This window comes from Patiria miniata, unplaced genomic scaffold (genome assembly GCF_015706575.1).
Source record: "Patiria miniata isolate m_02_andy unplaced genomic scaffold, ASM1570657v1 HiC_scaffold_16, whole genome shotgun sequence".
NCBI classification, from domain to species: domain Eukaryota; kingdom Metazoa; phylum Echinodermata; class Asteroidea; order Valvatida; family Asterinidae; genus Patiria; species Patiria miniata.
In genome coordinates this window covers 17,113,457-17,135,704 of record NW_024037054.1, presented here as the reverse complement: position 1 = coordinate 17,135,704, position 22,248 = coordinate 17,113,457, and the positions used below count along the sequence as shown (strand labels likewise).

The 22,248-nt window shown below is 41.1% G+C and overlaps 1 protein-coding gene across 1 annotated transcript; it reads right to left on the bottom strand.

Moving 5' to 3' along the window:
* Positions 1–7,006: 7,006 nt before the first annotated feature.
* LOC119723152 lies at positions 7,007–17,752 on the bottom strand. Its single transcript, XM_038193702.1, has 7 exons — positions 17,236–17,752; positions 12,800–13,153; positions 11,353–11,646; positions 10,346–10,636; positions 9,443–9,721; positions 8,473–8,666; positions 7,007–7,543 (listed from the first exon to the last, which is right to left on the bottom strand). The coding sequence occupies exons 1-7, from the start codon at positions 17,357–17,359 to the stop codon at positions 7,499–7,501; spliced, it is 1,581 nt and encodes a 526-aa protein (XP_038049630.1). The 5' UTR covers positions 17,360–17,752; the 3' UTR covers positions 7,007–7,498.
* Positions 17,753–22,248: the final 4,496 nt, after the last annotated feature.

Genomic DNA, 22,248 nt, shown 5'->3' with positions numbered 1-22,248 from the left:
TATAGTTGGAATTTACTGTTGACAAACCCTTTGTTTTCTTACACTATGCATTCTTGCCTCATCTATATTAACCCAGTTACTGGTTCTTTCGTCTGTAGAATTATTGATAACCTTTCAACTGCAGCAATATCTGAATTAGGGGTATAAACTGGGGTACCTCAGTTAATCCTGGAAAGACTAGTGTTACTTCTTCAAATACATTGTTTCCCCTGCCTTTTTTTCTGACAGACCAAAAGGCATATGCAGTGTCGCACCTGTATAACGTATGATTTTTTTTAATGGATTTGGTCGGGGTAAAGAAAAACACTCATAAGTGCTTGATATACCATTTTTAAGAGAACAGAGGTGTTGTGTGGTGGGGGTACACAGATTCATTGAATGTGAAGTCATTGTGGACGTGTCCACCACTTTGTGAGGAGAGTACATCGTGTTGTTACCCAATCTGCTGTCAATGCGGCGCAACAGGTAAGAGGTAGGGGGATTTTACACTCCCCCCCCCCCTCCACCACTTTGTGAGGAGAGTACATCGTGTTGTTACCCAATCTGCTGTCAATGCGGCGCAACAGGTAAGAGGTAGGGGGATTTTACACTCCCCCCCCCCCCCGTAAAAAAAGGATTTCCATGGCCCTTTAATGTTAAATGTTAGAGTTTAGGGCTGCCATTGTGTGCTGTGTATTTGTAATTATGAAATCACTCTGGAATTTAGATGTGCATGATAATATAGGTGCAAGTACACACATTGAACAATATAACATGGGTTAGCCTACTGGTACTTACCCATGCTCTTTGGGGTAAGTCATTGTATTACCAAATAATATAGGTTATTGGCCAATCAACATTATAAGAAATCAACAACAAAATATAAAAATGCAATTGTGGGCACAGTGAGTAGGCCCCTCACACCTCTAAAAGGATTAGTTTGCTGTGGCTCTACATAAGAACTTTCTTTTATAGGGGCATCATGACTACCCCCCCCCCCCCATTTTATTATGGCTGCCACGCCCCTAAAAGGGTGTGTTTACGATGGCTCCACGTGTGCTTTTTATCTCGTGAGTATTAATGTCTGTGGAAATTAGCTTCATTCGTTTATGAGATGTGGGCACATTTTTCCCATGTTGGGCATAATGAGAACCCCGCCCCCTTTTTTCAATATGGCTGCCACGCCCCTAAAAGGGTGTGTTCGCGATGGCTCTACATCTGGAATTGTTTTTATCATGAATGTCAATGTCTGTGAAAAGTTCCATTTCTCTATGAATGTGGGAACAATATTTCCAGGGTGGGCATAATGAAAACCCCGCCCCCCCTTTTCTGATATGGTTGCCACGCCCCTAAAAGGGTGTGTTCGAGATGGCTCCACATCTGGAATTTGTTTTCTCATGAATGTCAATGTTTGTGGAAAGTTCCATTTCTCTATGAGTGTGGGAACACTATTTCCAGGGTGGGCATAATGAAAACCCCGCCCCCTTTTTTTTCCTATATGGTTGCCACGCCCGTAAAAGGGTGTGTTCAAGATGGCTCCACATCTGGAATTTTTTTTTCTCATGAATATAAACGTCTGTGGGACGTTTTATTCGTTCATGAAATATGGGCACAATGTTTTCCAAAGTGGGCATAATAATTAAACCCCCCTTTTCTTTTAATGGCTGCCACGCCCCTAAAAAGGTACTTTTGCGGTGGCTCCGAATCTGGAAAACACTAATAATCTATATAATTATGTCTTTGTGAAGTTTTCTGCTTTTGTAACAAGTGGGAAAAACCATTTTTACTGCGGGCACGACAAGTCCCACCCCCCTTTTTTTAAATGGATGCCACGCCCCTAAAAGGGTAAATTTGCGATGGCTCCACATCTAAAACATTTTCTCGCATGAATATAAACATCTGTGCCAAGTTTCACGCTTTTATGCAAAAGTGCACAATTTTTTCACATATCCGCTGGACTACTAAGCAATGCACCGGAATGTTAATTAATGCGTCCTTGGGATCGAGTCATTGCCTGGGCCCCGCTCCTTACATTTCGTTCTCACGACAAAATTTGCGAATTGGCTATTGAAGAGCCGCGTCGACTTGAACTCCAATTTCCTTCAAAGTATCTGCAACTTCATCAAACGTCTTACCATCCTGTATCCATTGTGGAAAGTAATGTCCTCCCTTGAAGTTTTCCAGCGCCATTTTTGCTTGCAACTCTTTAAGCCCCACCAACTTGACTGAATCGAATGAGAAGGGGGTCAGGGTCCGCGCCAGGAATCACACCACGCATTAATTATGCCGAAATAACACTTCTTCGTGTAAAGCATGGTCCCCCTCCACCCCCTTGCCCACCGCCACAAAATGCACCACGGGCTGTTAACCATGACACTGAAATAAAAAATTAAAAAACCAGTCTGTATTCAATACTGACCGTTTTGCTGTTTTTCAAAGTTATTTGTGTAAAGCTGTAAAACAAAAATCATTGATCGTTGTGCTATAATGAATTTACTAAACTTATAAAACGGAGAAACCGTATTTATCTTAATACCGCTTGTCGTTTTATAAAACTGTAAAACGACAAAACGGTCGATGGTTCGTTTACTGTTTTTGTTTTGGAGGAAATCCAAAACGGTAAAACGAAATAACGTTGTGTCCCGGGATGCATCTCCCCTCCAAAGAAGCTTTTTTAGTTTGTACAAACAGTTCTATGGAGTAGTAATTTTCCTGCCGAGGACTTGTGTAGCGACTTTTTTTGAAGGATTTTTATTTTTTTATAATAAGGAAATCTTGTATAACATTTGCAGGTAATAAAAAGTTTTATAATGTTTTCGTGTAATTCTAGGTGATTAAGCAGATTTTTGTAAAATCTAGCAGATTTTTGAATTGCATTTAGCAGAATTTAGCCATGACCTTACGGTCACCTGTATCGGCTTAAAAAATTTTTTTGTCAAAGTTAAGTTAGCCGAAAATCGGCTCAAACGGTCTCCCTGTATCGGCTTAGCTGAAACAGGGTGACTGTTTTTAGCCAATTTTCGGCTAAAAAAAAATCTGTCAAAATTAGCCGAAACAGTGTGACCGTTTTCGGCTAAAAAAAAATTCTGTCAAAATTAGCCGGAACAGGATGACCGTTTTCGGCTAACTTTGACAGAATTTTTGTTCAGGTTCCATTGCACCATATAAATTTGGGGTCCAAAGTGTGACATTTTTCCCGTCCCTGTTACCTTGGTACTTTGTAATTTGCCATTCAAGCATCATTAAAAGTGACTTCCAATGATTGTTTATTTGTTGGGTAGGTAGTTTGCTGTTCATAATCACTCTTGGAGGATGACTGCATTAAGGAGTGCATCAGAATTATACAATCATAGATGTCAGATGTAACAGGGACGGGAAAAAAAGTGGACCCCAAATTTATTGAATGACCCATATCTCATGCGAGCAAGGAATCGTGGGACAGAATGTGTGTATATATATATATATATAAACCCACGTGATGCTGCAAGCTTGCTATCTATTGGACTAGGACCGCGTGAAGTGTGCAAGTGAAATGTCGAATTGGCTTATTGGAGGGAGTGAGGCAACCGTCAAGCAACGGTTTTGTATTTTGTATCAAAATAGGAAACGTTTCCCATCACGAACATTTGTAATGACTTACTAACACTGAGGTTCTATAAAGTAAAACAAAATGGCGTCTTGATGTTGAAATCTACCCTTTTTCCCCAACTTTTTTTGAAAATCATATATTTTGGTCCCAAGCGAATTTTTGGAACAACTTCAAGGAATAAAAAGCCTCCACAAAAAGGGCGTAAGCCCAGCTACGCGCATACACCCAAGCCCTTTTGCACATCTATCTTTTGACATTGTTAAAGAAAAATACGAAAACAGCTACTCAATATTATGTTTTAACCATTTCAAGTTAGTTAACCCCATGCGTACGGGAAGCGGTCATGGCCGCGGCCGCTAATCCTCATTGGAATGCAGTTGCCAGCTGTGGTATGCCGTGGCATACGGCTAGTGGGTAGTTCCACAGATGCTGCTTTTGTGCAGTCCCGCTACCACACAAAGGCTGTGCAGTCATGAAGGCCACTTGCTCTATGTGTAGAGGAATGTCCCCATTACACCCCCTCCTTAAGGGGTTTTAAGCGCCCCAATCTTACATGCCGGTGTCATATGAAATTTGGACTCCTGTGAAATGATATCTTTTTTAATTGCCTCATATGGACTCACCCCTCACACGTGACCTGCCACTGTTATAATAATTTTGTTCACTAAAACATGCGCAATACAACGGATTACATGAAGTTGGTATGTCATATAGATCTCCAAGTTTCACATTATACCGGCTTCCCTCAATGCGAGGCTTATAGACCTTAGGCGTTGCTGGTATCTCATGTGGTGTTCTTTGTAATTGTAATCTAGTAGAATGAAGAAAAAAAAGGTTTACTTATGCCTGTCCCAGCTTTGCAAAACCATTACACACTGGCTCCGCCTACCGCATAAGGAGCAAACTGTACTCGCGGGCGTAACCACAACCTCCCAATACAATGTACATATCTAAATTAAAATAAGGCCTACGCAGTATGCAAATAGGCCCTATCCATTGATGGTATCAGATAGGTTGTTCTTTTTGTCATTCTTATGTGAACAATGAATTCATTAAGATATATTCATGCTTACAAAACCATTGCCATTAACCTATTTGAGATGTGGCAGACACAATAGGAGGGCGCTGTTTGGCTTGGGTAAAGCCTTTTGTATTTACCCGAACCAAATAGCGCCCTCCTATTGCGTCCGCCATACCAAATGCTGGTATGCAGAAAAAAATACGTTTGGAAAAGTTCACAACAGTAAGTAAAGACGGACAATCTGATTTGGGTGAGTTTCTTCTTTTTTAGTCAAATGCATAAAAAATAACGTACATTGGAAAATGTGCGAGTATTAAACATACAATTAGGCCCTATGTGAACAAAACTGTGTAGTTCAAAAAATTGCCATGTTGGAAGCATCCGGTGCGAGCTAAAAATATATTTCAGAATTGAACCCCAAACACACGTATATCAAAAATCTGATGTCATCACTTTTGGTACACGAATTACCATAAACCCATGTTGTTCCCTGTAAAATCATGATGTCACTCATCAAAATTACTAAGAGTCCCTGTACAAAATACCCTCCACCGAATAAAAGTCAAATATGTAGATGTTCAAGTTAGTGTACATGTTACAGACAGAATTTGACACTTGTAAACAAGTCTATCAAACTTTCCTTATTTGCATAATTATGCATAAAAGTCTTGCATTTTTGTTGCCCGAGGGCGCTGTTTGATTGGGTGTGGTCAGCTCCTTGGACATGCATGACCACATGTACATGTGTATGTACATGTACACACCTATGCAGACACCTACATGTATGCAGACATGCTCTGACATCACTTTGTAATTTGCCATTTATATGTGACATCCCTTTGGAAGCTCAGCAAAAGTAAGTTTACTGACATTTATTTACTTATTTTGTGATTGTGATTAGAGATTTATTTTCATAATTTAAAAGGAAATTTGTGTGTAAATTTGGATTATTTAGCCAGTCAAATTGAACCATGTGAGTCACTCCTTGTTTGTCATTGAGGCCTTTTATATGATTGAAAGACATTGTAAGATGAAAAGTGTTGTTATTTATACTTACCATGGATAGATTTATAGAGCACTTGACTCAAAATTAGTTTTTGTATTTTCTTTATTCTTATAGTTGAACCTTGCTTGCTTGCTTGCTTGCTTGCTACTTGCTTACTACTACTTGCAACCTGATTGTTTGCCACATCCTACTGTACACATTACTTGCTACTTGAGACACCACTGTGAATTGTGAATTAAACTTTGTGACAGCAATCCAAGCATGAGTTTCAAACTGAGCTTATTGGTATTTCTGTAATCTGGGGAGGTTACAGTACATGTTTTACTCTCAGTATGCTTTCATCTAAAAGCGATTTTAAAATTTCCCTAAATGTGATGTTTCTTATTAAGGTTTTGTAAATTTACATTTCTTTTTTTTTATTTAGTTTTTCCCTTAAATACCCTGACTTGTTTAATACACCAACATAATGATTTTAATATACCACCTGCATGTTTTCATCTAAGAGCGACTGTAATATTTCCCTAAATTTGTTGTCTCGAATTCAGGTTTGCAAAAGTTACATTTTTTTTATACATAGAAAGGCACGGCTGACAGGTAAAGACGTCAAGATTGCCTCGGCTAGCCTCCGCTTGACGTCTAAACACGCTAATTTTTCGTGCCTTGTAGACACACAAAGTCCGGGAAGTCTGTGGAGGCGGATCGTGTGTTTATCTTGAATTGGCCGTTTATACCCAGCACAATATTTGACAGCACAATATCCCCCCCCCCCCCCCCACAATCGCCCTATACCGTATACCGTATTAGGCCATCAGCCTCGGTCCAAAATGTTGGCCACCGGTATCAAATGAGGGGAATAATCGTCATAGCGATTTTTGGCAAGGTATACACCTCCAGAGTTGGAAAATATGTGATAGCACTGCACCGGTGGCAGCTTTTTGGGTGTTATCACCTTTTTATTCAAATTGTCCATCAAAATGCTTGTTACCACTCTAGGGGGCGGTATACCTTGCGCATGCGCACTATAATCATTTATGCCCTGATTTGATACTGACCAAACCCCCAGGCTGATGGCCTATATACACAACCGTATACACACCCTAGACTATTGTTACCTAACACATCCCCCTAGATATCTCAAACGAATTCCTGAGATTCTGGTATAAACACAATGACCAAGCGCTACATAATGTGGCCGGCCGTTGTGCACGGCCTATTGTTGTACAATTTACGCTCCAGTGCACACCCCAGGATTATTGAAACATATGAGGTTTCGGCAAGAAATATCGTACAAATACTGTTGAAACGACTCTTGCGAATCAGTTGGCTGTATATCAGAAGTTGGCAGGAAAATGTTGCTTTTGCCAAAAATCGACATTTTCGGCAAAAATAATCCCGGCGCAAAGTGGTTACACCCTGTCCTGTTTACACCCTAACTTATTTTAATGTACCCATACATGAACCGAATTACACAATTTTCACAATAATTGTTACCCCAACCCATAAAGGTAAGTTGTTCTGTTAAACATAATGCAAATTCATCTTATATTATTATTTAATCCTTAAATGATCATTAAATATCTTCACCGCATTAGTTACACAGAAAATACTACATAAATAGAAAAGGAAAACATATGTGCGTTTCGATAAAAGGCTCATTTTAATGAATACAATTACTACTAAGTCTGTTTTTTGACCCCGCTAGATTAAATGAACCATAGACGAACCAGTGGTAATAAAAATACGGACAGAGCAATAATATTGGTGTGATGCACGAGTTGACTGTTTCCAGTACAAATCTACCGAGTCGAAAACAATATCTTTTTCTTATAATTCAAATAGAGAAAATATCTGTTTCCATCTGGTGTGAGTAAAATCTGCAAGACGTTTGGTCTAGGTTTATTTTTTAGTCTTCTCCTTTTGTCAGTGGAACTTTGTCATCGGATGGTGTCTGTGGAAATAAAAATCACAAATAATCGTAAAAAATAAAATTATTCTTTTGCCACAAAAGAATCTGTTAACAGTTTTCTAACACAAGAGATGCTGGTCTTCCAGACATCAGCATTACGATATCCAACAGATTTTCTTTCTGTTATAAACAGTAAATCTGATTTGGTGCTGTTAACTTGTCCCCAACACAAACTCTAATGCTTGGTCATCCGAAATAACAGTCGCAGGCTAATACGTCCATTCTGGCATGTTTTGTGAGTGTAACAGGCATGTCCATCATTATTATTCACCTTCATTATATCAATTGACCTGAGTAATCTAGCCGATGACTTCAAGCACCAGGGGACGAATTGCACAGAGCTGCATGCTAAGCGAACATAATATGTGACCCGACCCAACCCGACAAAATGAGCCACAAGTCGGCATAGCTACCATTGAGTAAAAGGCCTTTTAACAGAATATACATAAGGAAAAGGAATAGGAAAAATATATTTGATTCACCAGTATACTATCTGTACAAATTAAGGTGTCAAACTGAAGAGCAAATATGCACTGCATACCTGCATGAACAAGAAAATTGAAAACGTGCCCTTAAGACTCATTTCGTGAGATTCGGTCACAATTTTGCTCAGCAAATTTCTGGTAACCAGCCTAAATAGTGCTCAAAGTCTGCTGCATGTGACTGTTTTGGAACAATTTTTTGCTAGGGACAATTTTTCTCTCGAAATTTGCCCATGCTGGGAAGTTATTCAAAACAGCTTTTTCGGTCGGCAATCCAGCATATTATGCAGTCAAAAACAAACCCATAAACAATATGGCTTTTGCCTGAGCCAGCGACAAATTTCGCAGATTATATCGATGAAATTAAGAGATATACCAGAGACTATACTAGACAGGTTTTTTTGGGGGGAGGGTAGACATTTCACCAACCTTTGTGCTTGTACACCACACTCCAATGACGGACAGGAGAATCAAAATGACCAGGAAAATCCCACAGACTCCTGCAATGATAGCGTTGTCTGTCTCCGGCCCGAACAGATTATGATAACCGCCTTCGTTTTGCGAGCTTTTCTCTGATGGACCATCTGGCATTGCTGGAGTAGTGGTGCCTTCGATAAGCATTGCTGCGGACGTAACAACAAAAATTCAAAAGGTAAGCTTTGAGGTTAGTCACGAGGCACACATAATTTAATTCAATTGTTTCAGAGCGGATATCCACTGGAAGTCTTTCCATATGCATCTCGTGGCAACACAATTCGGGCCGCGCTGTTTTTATCTGTAGCACACAGCGTCAATGGATAATAATCATTATTAAGCTAGTTCGATCTTTGTTCATAAGAAAATAACAATGACGTCACACCAATGCTATCACTTATGTATGTACATTAAAGCATTTTAAAGCACGGCTTTCGTCGAGCTGCCACAGTGGCCTACAGGAAAACACCATGGATCGCAAGATCTGTGGTTGAAGCCCATGTCCCGATTTCATAAAATGTCTTTGTTGGTTGGGATAAGTTTAATTGAAAGGAAAACACCTGAGTGTCTTCCATCCACACAGCGTGATAAATATTCATGTTAGGGTGCGTGCTATGATTGGTAAAATACGATGTATGCTGCAAAAAATATGTAGTCGGTCAATTAGTGAGAACGGTACGAAAAAAGGACTCCAGGCTGTCTGCGGGCCAGCAGAAATGGAAATCTTTCTAATAGCATTACAACAGTGCCGAACTTCTTGCCCGAGTGTCACAAAGTGCGAACGACGTGTATCGAAATTGATGGTGATGATTTAAACTGAAATATGTTTATCTTTTACCAACCGGCTCTTTTCAGAACCTCACTTCTTCCAAGAAGAGATTACTGTCCACATAGTGTGATGTTACCCGCAATCTTGCTACTTTACCTTTATTTGGTGGTCCAGGGATTCCCTTTCGAAAGAGAACAACAGCAAACTCGTACTCTGCGTCAGGGTCCAGACCGCGTACCACGGCAGAGACAGAACTGGGCTCGACGGCCATGTTGTCGTACTCGAGGTCGCCCGCGCGCCGCCACACGACCTCTTGATCGTCGACCGGGCCGTCGCCACCTCCATCGGCCGTCCACGGCAGCCAGGTCACGGTAGCGTTGCCTGGGGAGGGGACCCCGATGCGGACCATGGGAACTGTCTGCACATACGGCTTTTCTGTTTAGATATAACACAAACGAATCGAGAAGGCATGGTCAACCAATGGGACCGAAACTATGTAGTGCAGGATGCAAAATGGTTGAAAACTGAATTGCTCTTCTATTACTCTATGGCACAAATCATTCTTTTTGACGATCAATTAACCGTCTCTCTCTACTTCCACCCACAATTGGCCAACATTTTGGAGTGACATTTCCAAGCAGTTGGGCCCACTGCACCAGGAATTCCTGCACAGAAAATGTCTCACTATCACGTAAAATTTTGGATTGGGACACTATCAATTATATCAAGCAACCAATACACTAAGTAATTCTGCCTGCTTGGCATTACCATATACTATCAACCCATGATCAAGTGTACAAAAGTAGGCCTATTAATTATACGACTTTTGTTTTTGTATACTGCCTTATCAAAGCGCGTTGGTGACTGCCATATTTCACCAAACAAAGGAAATGTACTGCATTGTGGTACGCTGCCTTCATAAAAACACGTGCATCCACATGCGCAAAGTGTAGAACACGGGTCACCTGTTTGAACAAAATCTACAATTAGAGTTCAAAGAAATTAAGCATCACCAGCGCACAGGGTACCAGGCCAGGGCAAAAATATGAATGTGATTACCATAGACTTTGACCCTTAGAGAATCCGTCCCCAGGGCCTCGTCCACTCCATCATAGTGCAATGTGCACGTGAACTCCACATTGGGTTCGTCCACGACCGCCCGGAAGTGATTGATCCGTGTCAGTCCACTGACCATGGTGCTCGATCTTTGACCCTTCCCCTCTGGCCCCCCAAGAATCAGGTGGTCTGGACCAGGGATACCAGAAGAAGAGGACCCTCTGCTTCTGCACACGAGCTCCACCGTCTCACCAGCTGCTACTTCGGTCTCTTGAGTGAGGCTCACTTGGCCCACTGCCGAGTGAAAAAGGACAAAGGGAAGGTATTTCAATCTAGATTTTTTCCCCGCAGTCCCCAAGTTGGGCTATATTGACATTTAAGATAATTGAGGTTGAACGATTGAATGCAAATGGATCTTGGATAAACTAATTCATTTTGTGCGATTATTTCACCAAATTCCAAAAGGCCTATAAACATCTTAACATTTCGATGTGAAATGCATATTATATATATTGTTTTTGCTTGATGCCGACGGTTCCGTCATGATGCAAGCAAAACGTGGTTCGACGTGAGGCCGGCTTATGTTTTGTGGATTGCAACTCTCTACTATACACTAATCTTTCCACACAACACTCCGTGTTTGTGCACGCAGATAACCATAAAGACTCTTGTTATATGTTAATTGTGATCATTCAGCCTTTCTCACTAAACCCCTCAGAATATTTAAAATATTAAAATATTTGCAAAAGAAAAAAAATACTGAATGAGCAGATTTGTGTTAAAACTGTATGGAGGTGGAATCCATCGCAACTCCGTTGATTAAACAATACAAAAAAACCCGGTCAATATTGCAAGTTCAGTTGAATAACTTGTGACTCAACACTTGTACAATGTATTTGATTTGGTACTGTATATATGACTTGTCGTGAACTTGTGACGACTTTTGAAGGAGTTGTGATAGAGTTGTGATTGAATTGTGCGACGTTCGATGGACAAACAATTAGACTTACTTGTGATGGCATAATAAGGCTCACTGAACGGCCCGTAGCCTTCTTCGCTCTTGAACTGCACTCGGAACCCGTACCGGGTGTACGGCTCGAGGCCAGCCACTAACGCTTCCGCTGATGTCGTCTCCAGTGAGCTTCCGGTGGGGTTTTCATCGCTGATCAGGCTGTAGCGGTAGGCCAGGAACGGACTGGACCTACTGCCGGACGTGCAGGGTACCCTGTCCCAGGCGAACTTGAGGGATGTCGTGGTAGACTCGTTACGGATGAGTCTCACTCCGGTCGGTGCATCCACTGGAGCTGCAAACGAAAATGAACAAAACAAGGTCCTGACTTACCTAATCGAACAAACCACCGAAGGATAACAACCTGCTTCGCTTGACAAAAGACAGTCGGAGCTATATATTGCAAAACATTGAAGGCTGCCAACATTGGCCTGGAAAGCTTTATAGTTGGTGTATAGCGCCGAGGAGTACGGAGGTCGCAGGTTCTCATCCAGATTAGAGAAATTATCCTTGCTCAATGTTATAAATGGATCAATAGTTTCTTTTTACTCAACTCTGCATTAATTGAGAAGTTTCTTGTCAAGTCTTCTCTCTTAGCCATGCGATTTGAGGCGATGCTGATATGTATAAAGTAATGTGAACATTTCGTCACTGTTTGGACGTATATTCGTATAGACGTATTGGACGTATAGCTGCGGACCGAAGTGCCTGATTCAATCCACAGCTAATTATCAATGACATCGCACAAATGTCTTCGCCTGATGATTTTACTGTGACTCCTTTTTTTGGTGGAGAGTCGGATACAGCTATTACTATTTAAGGACAAGGTGTGAACGTATTCAGATTTTGAGCGCAATAAGTTGAACTTATACGACACTTTCTATCCATTTTTTTGGGTGGGGTTGCGTCGGTTATATATTTGCACTTGCACATGAGGTTTACTCGATTGTTATGCGTCATGTTACCAATTGGCAATTTAGATTCATGAACAGAGAAGTTTTACGAAAGTACACCCGGAAAGTAGAAAAGAAAATGAAGACATTTTCGCGTCCACCAATGTATACAATAATGAGGAAACATTATTTTTCGTTGAAGGGGAGAAAAAACAACAACAGATTATTCTGGGGAACCCACGGAATCCACTCAATATAGGCCTGGGTGGGAATTGAACCAGGGCCACAAAGATTGAAGGCGAGGAAAGATCCACTGCGACATTCCGACTCCCTGATTGAAGTAACATCAAATTTAAAAATTACAAGTGGGGAAACGATTAGAATTGTACCTCCATTAAAACCCTCCTACTATTTAAGAGGTCACCAATGGTCAAAATGTTTGTATCTCACCTCCTGGCTTACTGTGTACAAACCGATGGGCGTATTGACCAATATTGACCCAAGTAGGCCTAATAACCAGGATGACAAGGCATATTTCCATAGGAGTATACTCACACTTTTGGCCCGTCCTTGCATACGTGCTGGATTCGGGGAAGTTAAAACTCAGCGTGAAGCCTTGGATGTATATGAAGTACATGGAGTTGGGCTCCAATCCCGTCAGTGTGTACCGGCCGGCATCATGCGTGCCGCCACGGCGGATCATTTCCACCATCTGCCGGTTACCATACTGGGTGGCGTTCGGCACGGTATGGCACCCATAGCGGTTCTCCAAGGCGAAGCTGATGGAAAAATACTTGGGCTTTCCATGTTCTTGGATCAGCCGTCCCTGGCTAGGGTAGGTCCAGGTCAGATTGAGTGCGTAGGGGTCTCCCTTTACCGGAGTGGCGGATAGGTGGACAGACTCAAATGCTGTAAGGAAAAAAAAAAGAGTTTTAAGCTCTGAAAAACAAATCTTTGACTATATCTAAAGGTATAGGATTAGCTTTTTGTGCATTTTTTCGTTTGGAGTAAGAAAATTGCTCACAATCTTAAGTATGCAGGGTGCACAGACAACTAACCCGTGAACTTTTGGCTCAGCTGGTACTATCTCTTTGTAATATTTGCCTTACTACCGTCTTGTATTGTTCAGCGCGTTAGGACTTTGTGTAAAATGCGCTTTATAAGCGCAAACGGGGAAGACATTTTTGCGCCACAACTTCAAGACAATGGTGCTCCATATTATGATTGACCCTGGAATATAACCCAAGTTATCATTGAAATGCACACAGCTTCAGCTTTAAGATGACACCATGCTTTTTGCTGGTAAACATATAGTCTGGCCACAACAACCCTTTAAAGTAGGATTACCTTTAAAGTAGGATTGCAACAACCCTTTAAAGTAGGATTGCTTTTTTTTTTAGACACCCTGTATATATAAATAATTTTGTCAAATATTTTATGTACACATAAGTGACATAATGCGCCTCATAGTTATGCGCCATACGGCCAATGCTAGACGGAATCGCAACACTGACTGTATTGTTGAAGAGACACCATATGGCGAACACCGTGTCGTGTATAGCATCACGGATCCTAGACACCATGATAAACGACTGTTCTGAGCTCTAGTACAAAATGCACTCAGTGGACTTGCCTTAATTGGTTAGACGCGTGATAACGGGCATTAATACCCGTTGGCGCATAATCGCGAATTTTCCAGATGTGACATTGTGTTGGGTTTTTGCACGACATCTAAAACGGAAATATTCATAAAACTGTAAGTAAAACTACTTCTTATTGAAGATATAATTGTTCCAAATTATTTAAAAATAATTTTTTTCAGGATATAACAGATGGTATCGTGCAGTTTTTGTCGTCATAGATGAAGTATTTACCCGGGAAATAAACTTCAAATTTCGAGGAGAACTCCGTTTACTCAAATTTCGTTTTTAATTAGGCTTTTATTAAAAAGTTTTAGAAAGATAGGATGCCGAACCGATGAAACAAAAGCGACATTTCATTGTTCATCTTAAAGCTAAAGATATTGTGCTCGGCATTAGGCCTACCATGGTTATAGTTATCACTTATCAGAATTCAATAATAAAGACCAAAAACGTAGACTCATGAATATTCAAAAATATAATTCGCTGGCTTGACAGACTTCGAGGCCAGATCGGACGAAGAGCCTTGCAAATCTGAAAGCCACCGCGCGCAGTGGTCTTTGTTGAAAAGTATTCATGGTATTTGCCACCAGTACAGGCCGTTATCACGCGTCTAACCAGGAGTTGGGGCCGAGTCGTTTATCCTTGTGTGTAGGATCCGTGATAGCATCTCAGTGCTATATAAAGCTATACACTGTGTCTCAATGCGAATCACGCAGTAGGAAAGGGACATGCAACAGCTCACTGAACCTGATGGAACTGTTTTACATGATAGTCTTTTTGGGAGAAAAAAATCTTTTGAAAGAGAGGACAATCGCCGTTTGTTCGCGATCGCATTCATTGAGCAAAAGCTACAAGGCCTGTGTGTACGGTACCCTCTGGAGACATGTGCGCAGTAGGGAACAAAATATTGTATACGTCTCCACAGGGCAATTTCCACAGGTGAATACGTCTCCACAAGGTTATCACGAAATATATATATATGGATTTAGTCCAAATTTCAGCCCAGGAAATTCATTCTGGTTAAAATAAGAGCATTTTGAAAGTACACTTTCTAACTCGAAAAACCTAGTACACGAGAACAAAGAAATGACTCCCAAGGATACAAATTTTAGCTTGTGGATTGAAAGTGTTCAGATCAGTTAAATAGCGCAGTAGGATTTTGTGTGTGTGTGCGAGAGCATAACGGGGCAACGGGGGGGGGGGGGGGGTGTCACGGAAGACATCTTAAAAGTTTAGACCATCGGAAACTTGTTGACATCATATTGGATCATGCATGGTTGTAGTAGCGTGTCCGGGTTTTGGGGCCTGGGGATTGGTACTTTTTCTGGAAGAAAGTGGCCTCATTTCCTACCTCCTTTATGGTTATTAAAGCCTATAATTATGTCGCTGGGCTAGGGGGCAGTTCCTCCTCTTCCCCAATAACTCACCATCATTGAGATATTGACGTAAAAGGGGCCATTCAGAATTTTCAATGTTTTAAAATTTCGACTTTTTTTCCAAATTATTTAGACCCACCCACCCACCCCTAATTTCGATTAATAAAAAAAAAACTGAACATGTACATGTACATGCACTTGCATGTACATATACTTGAACATGAACATGTATACCCCTGTAGGCCCTAGATGTGTGTCTAGTTCAGTGACGGCGTGAAGTTATCGGTCTTCCTCTTTTGCACTGGTGACCTTCAGTTCTCTTGTGTTTTGCCAGCTGATATGCTGTTGGGAAAGACAGGTTGCAGTTTTGGAAGCCACAAACGGATGACCGTGGTTTTGTCGTTGTTTTGGATGAGGTGGATGACATGTGACATCAGGTTTGGGCAGACATCACATCACAGGCTGCGGTCCTCGTAGTCTTGGGAGTCCAGTGGTTGAATAGTCCAGTCAATCGACGCCCGCGGCGTGTTATAGAGCCTCTGCACGGCCTATATATAACCGCTACAAACGCCCGGTGTCCAAGTCTACTGAAAAACCACCTCCCTCTCATGCCACAGTGGGTCTATATACACGTAAATGACGTACATGTACAGTACATACAGGGGACGAAGTTGGCAAAGAAGTATAAACACGCATCGCGATATCGGAACGCTTGCGCGTAGTTCAGGCAAGTTAAAAGATCTATCTTTCTTTCTTTTTTTTTTTTCTTTTTCCATGGAAAGTGAATTTCGATTTTTAATTATTTAGCTTGACCCACCCACCCACAATTTGGAAAAAAGATCGAAATTTTAAAACATTGAACATTCTGAATGACCCCTAAATAGGAAGGTTTTAATGTGCCTCGACCGTAAGATGAGGAACATGCAGAAAAAGTTGAAAAAAAAACAACCCTAAACTCGTTTCGGAATTAAAATAAACCTTTGTCACGACCTGCTTTTTGTCATGACTAATTTGTGTAAAGTTGGATGTCCGCCATACTGTACCCAATGATACACTAACACTTATAGTGTACACACATAGGCCCTACAACCCATTCTGTAATATATTTTCCACTGAATTTTATACACATAAATCCGGACCAGATATTGTGTTTAAATAGTTCTGATCAGCGAATTAGTGTTGGTTATTTTCCCGGATTTCTTTTCATCCTGACCAGCTATCGTGGTGGTGGTAAAATCTTTCAAAATATATTGAGGCAATTTCATACATTTCCTCCTCATCTATAGTCTACAACAAAGATAGACACTCCCCCTCCCCTTTCCCTTCCCGTATTTCCCTAGCCCCATAAATGTGGCCAATTTTCTGGACTGCCTCTGTAAATAAAGGCCACACTTCCACCATGTACAAAAAAGTAGAACTTTGTCAAATTTTGATTTTCACATTTAGGCTTAGTTTGTAGTTTATTTTTGCTTTAGAAGCATACTCACCCTCTTTACAGGCTAATCAAAAAAGCTGCCTTTTTGAGATGTCTATATTTCGTGAAATTTCCAGATTCGTTTGCACACGTTCAAAATTTCAACATGAACTTCACGAAAATTAGACATCTGAAAAAGGCAGCACTTTCTGATTAGCCTATAAAGAGGGTGAGTATGCTTCTAAAGCAAACATTAACCACAAACTACGCCTAAATGTAAAAATCAAAATTTGACAAAGTTCTACGTGTTTTGTACATGGTGGAAGTGTGGCCTTTATTTACGGAGGTAGTCCAGTAAATTGGCCACATTTATGGGGCTATTACGGTGCGTACTCAAATTAGTAACATGTTGTTCTACACAAACATTTTATCTGTACACTTTCATCGTAGGATATTTCTTCAGTTGGCAAGTTATTCCAAATTCCCCAAGAATTGCACCCAGCTTTTTTTTGGAGAGACTCACGGGCACTCTATGAAAGAAAATCGGGGTTTACATACCATTGGATCCTTCGAGATGAAGACACAAGACAAACAGTAACAGCGGAGACAAACCAACGGCCGACATTTTGCGTTCCAAATAGTCCAACCGAGTTGACAGCGTAGGGAACAACGGTGGGTACATGTCGGTCTGAAACCTATGCTCGAGCTATGAGTGTAAACACGCACACGTACACCGAAAACAAGGTAAAGAATGACTTTCAATGGTATACTAAACGGGCGACTGAACAATCACCAAAAGTGTAGAAAGACGGCCCGGCTCATTCAACAACCACGCAAACGGCAATATTCATGGTGTACCTGCACTATATGTCACAATAAACAGCCCTTGCATTTACCAACAGTAAATCCTACATTTATTCATTCATAGGCCTATAAACTTTTATTTCCGTCGCAGAGAGATGAGAGTTACATTGCATATTGGAACTGGAAGTCATGCATGAAGTATAGACACTGTACATGTATCATGTATATTGGGTTTCACGCATAATGCCGACGATATTCAGCTGTATGCCGAATTTTAACCTCGAACTGAGGGTGATTGTCAGCGCGTGCTATCTAAGCTATCGTCATGTGTTTGCACGATTAACAAATGGATGATTCACAACATGCTACAGTTACACCAGGGGCCAATTTCATAGAGTTGCTTAAGCACAAAATATGCTTAAGCACAAAACCGTCTTGCTTAATAAAAATCAGGTTACCGGCCAAAACTCCATGCAATTATTATGCTAAGTAAACAACAGCTAAATACCAGTCACAAGCAATGTACAGCACATGGAGTTTTGACCGGTAACCTAATTTTACTAAGCAATGTTTTTTCGTGCTTAGGCAAATTTTCTGCTTAAGCAGCTCTATGAAATTGGGCACTGGACAAAACCATTTTTTGTCTTTGCCAACAGCCGTATTTTACCTACATTCTCTGACCTTGAGCTTAAATTAGGTAGTCTTACTATTCCTGTTTCCAAGTCCATTAAGAACTTAGGTGTCACCCTGGATGGTTCTCTAAATATGTCCCAGCTAGTTAATTTTCTTTGCAAGACCATTAACTTCCACATACGTAATCTCTGGTGCATTCGCCGATTCATCACACAAGATGCCTGCCATCAGGCCGTCAGAGGTCTAGTTCTGTCCCGTCTAGACTACGCCAACTCTCTCTTGTTCGGTGCACGCGAGTCAGACCTTAAGCGCTTGCAGCGCCTTCAAAATAAAGCTGCTCGGCTAGTTTTTGCGTGTGGACGGGACCAGCCCTCTGCTGGCCTGTTGATAGAGCTTCACTCGCTCCCTGTCAAGCAACGGATCTCCTTTAAAATTATCACCCTCATATACAAGTGCCTTCATGCTTTATCCCCATACTACTTGACCGACCTTATACAGTTACTCAATGCTTCCGCTTCCCACAGACACCGACTCCGCTCATCTTCTGATCACACCCGGCTTTCTCACCCAAGATCCAACAAGTGAGCCGGGGATAACTCTTTCAAGGTAGCAGCGCCGCGTCTTTGGAACGAGCTCCCTGTTGATCCGAGAGAGGCGGACTCGGTGTCAACTTTTAAGCGTTCTTTCAAGATTTTCCTTTTCCCAGATCTCTCTTAATGCCTGTGTCCCCCCTCGAATGATATTATTGTTAGTTGCTCTGTTCTCCGGACCCTTCTGTGTTTCCCCCCTTTTGTTAGGCGCTGTGATCTTGGTAGAGCGCGTTATAAATGAATCTGTATTATTATTGTTATAATGCCTGAATCATAATGATGTCACGTTTCGTTTACTGTGGAGTGCGCTCTTTTGATTATTAGCCAATTTGAGGTTTCGCTCGTACCACCCTGCAAACAGGGCGCCGAGACGGACTGATGAGCTTCACAGAATCTTATGAAGCAAGTGGGGATGGCATTCTGGGTAACTTATCATGACCTATGTATAAAGACATCTGGCTTCAGCTGTATAAAACCGCAGTCCGCAAGTGACCGCAGTTAGAAATGCACACATTCCATACCGGATGTTATTTCTTTTTCATTGCAGACCATGTGGACAAAATTTTGAGCGTCGTATAATATGCAATTTGACCCTTCGTGAATTCAAAACGGAGCCAGAGCAAGCGACGGGAATTGAACATTTACAAAACCGATAATTTTTACAGCTTTTCCTACTTTAGGCCCCCAAAAAAGTCTCTTGTTTCTGGTATGTGCGCGCGTCGCCGTAGCCATGCGCGTCGGCAAAATGAAAACGTTTTTTTTTTCAATGAAAGATGATGTCTCATAACCGCCAAACTCACTGGTTTGACTGGAATCCTGCTGCTGCACAATTTTAACGTGTTTTTAGATGGGGTTATGGTCGAGAATAAGCTTTATGTGGCCTCTCTAGTCTCCCATAATAGGCCTATTTGCACTAAGTTTAGTCGGACACCATTTGCAGTCATCAGCCGACATTTGAAGCAAAATAAAAAACAGGGTAAAAAAAAAAGCCGCGTCGCCGCACCACTTTTTGGGCAAGCTCCATACCAGAAACCGGAGCCTTCTTTTTTTGGGCCTTATTACGCTTTTCAAAGTGGGAATAAAAGAGTGACCGTTTAATGATCCTTGCAGGGTCGTGGCCCTGATGACTTGCAGGTCACATGTCACGCAAAATACATCAAATCAGAGCGTAAATTCATCTGCCCGTCCCAGTGTCCTATTTGCAGGAGCGAAATTTAAGGTTTTGGCGACACAATTTGAGAGCGCTATTTACTTTGGATAAATACAAAAGACTTTACCAATATCAAACAGCGCCATGCTACGTGGGTTCAAACCCTGACGGGGAACATATGGTGCTTGTGTTCTTCAGCAAGGACTACGATTGCCTCTCTCCACTCAGGAGTATAAATGGTGACTGTGCATGAAGAGACATCTTCTGATTACATGCATTTCTTATGCTTCGTTCTCCATGACACACACCCGAGATGGGCTAGGCTTAATTACGTCTTGTGAGAAAATGTTCCTACCTCACATTAGTAATTCAAAAGTAAAATGAGAAGAGGTGAAAATGCTCTGTTGGATTCGAACCGGATCACCTGATTAGAAGTCAGGAGCAATCGTCGGTGATTTAAACACCATTATAACACCATTATTCCTCGTTATATAATTTATTCTCTGAAGCCATGGACATCATGAATATGCATTCCATAGAGAGAGCGCCCTCTTTTGATATTGTCCTATCTCGTTTGGGAAAAAATATTTCGCAGGCCGACCTGGCCTGGTTTGCACCACACTGATCCAACATTGTATCAGAATATCTGCTACTTTTACGTCTTTTCCTCTCACTGGATCGAAAACCAGTGGTTTTCCAATACTTAGTCTTGTTTTGCGGCTCGACACTGTGTACATAGGCTACATACCGTGTACATATATTGTACATGTACATGTACAAACCCCCCCCCCCCCACACACACACACACACACGCACCCAGGTGGATCAGAACCCCCCTTTTTTGGGGGGGGGGGGGGTAGGGCGGGAATTTGGTCCTCCGGGGAATTTGTTGCAGGCCAACCTTGGTTTCAGTCACCACATGATTCTATGGGTTTGCCAAACATTATTTTTTTGTTCATCTCTTTTTTTATATTGTTTTTTTTAATACTAGATGCTCTTTGGTGCGATCTGAGGCAATTTCTGACCCCTTTAAAAAGATGGTGGTGTACGCAGTGTCTGCCTTTATTGCGACTTTACTTTTTTTTTAAATGTTGCTGGGGGGGGGGGGGCTTGGCTCCCGTTGGCCCCACCTCCTGAGTCCGCCCTTGCTGACAACATTAGTCTGAACAGCTGTTAAAATTATTATTCACACTTTCGCAAAACGCAAAAGCACATGAGCACACAAGGTTCCACTGCCTCAGAACGCGGGAGCGTCCCGCTCTTAATTCAAAAAATGAAATTAAATAATTGATTCTTGTCGCGGGCCGATTTTTTCATTCGATGTATTCTTGGAAAGCTGATAACTCTATTGTAAAGCTAGAAAATTATCAATTCATTTTGAAAATCTATTGTTCGGGGTGCCACACCTAAAAGAACCTCACATATTTCTTTATCATCTGCGCTTTTCCTTGACAGGAAACATCTTCCTAAAAAAACACACCCAAATACTCAATTATGCCATTTAACGTATTTAAACATTTGAAGCCTCATAATCTACATGTATCATTATATGTCGCAATTTTAAAATTAGATGTAAAAACAATTTTTCCAAATAGGGTACATTATTCCACAGAGAACAATTGACATATAAGATACACGTGTTTTTTTTCAAATATTTATTCGCATATAATATATTAATACATATAGCAAAGTACCAAACATGGTACGAATTCATACGCGTATTTGCATACCTTTTAGAAAATGATTAATTCAAGGTAAAGCAGCGCCCCCATGCGACACGGATAAATCTACAAACAATTCGCTAAAAGATCTCCTATCCCAGGACTACATGTTTCTGAATGTCTAGCCTGCCCAAACATTCGACAAACGGGTTTGTCAAAAGTTTGCTGATATAATTCGTTTCTCATTTCCGTAGAATATAAAAAAATATCCCACATCATCCTGAAGAGTGTTGTTATACAGCGCCCTCAGTTGTTACATTAAAAAACTTGTTCACCTTATGCAGAAGGTTAAAGATATAAGTAGTCGTGCATTCGTTTAGTGTGACTCTCTGTATCCTAGTCTAATAACTAACCCCCAGTTAATCTTTACCACCACACATCCAATCGTCTGAAACATGGAACAACACAACTTCCTTCAATCCATTAAATCGAGCATTCACTTGAAGTTCCATTGGCGTGATTCTTTTTCAAAGTATTTCAATCTAAAATTGTATTTCCTCTTTACATATTCTGCCACCAATTTCGCTCTTTCAAAAGAAGAGGGTGATGCAACGGGTTTAGAACTTTGAGTAATTAACATAATATGTAAACTACCTGTAAATGCTTGGAATTCATTCAACTGAATAGATCAACTAATCACTTGAGTTTCCACTGGACTGATTCTTTTTCGAAG

Excerpts from the sequence above, each read along its gene's own strand:
- LOC119723152 (XM_038193702.1), bottom strand. The coding sequence starts at position 17,359 with ATGTACCCACCGTTGTTCCCTACGCTGTCAACTCGGTTGGACTATTTG. Across the intron at positions 11,647-12,799 it reads TGCAAGGACGGGCCAAAAGT|CTCCAGTGGATGCACCGACC; the intron begins GTGAGTATACTC and ends TTTCGTTTGCAG. Across the intron at positions 9,722-10,345 it reads TCTAAGGGTCAAAGTCTATG|AAAAGCCGTATGTGCAGACA; the intron begins GTAATCACATTC and ends ATATCTAAACAG.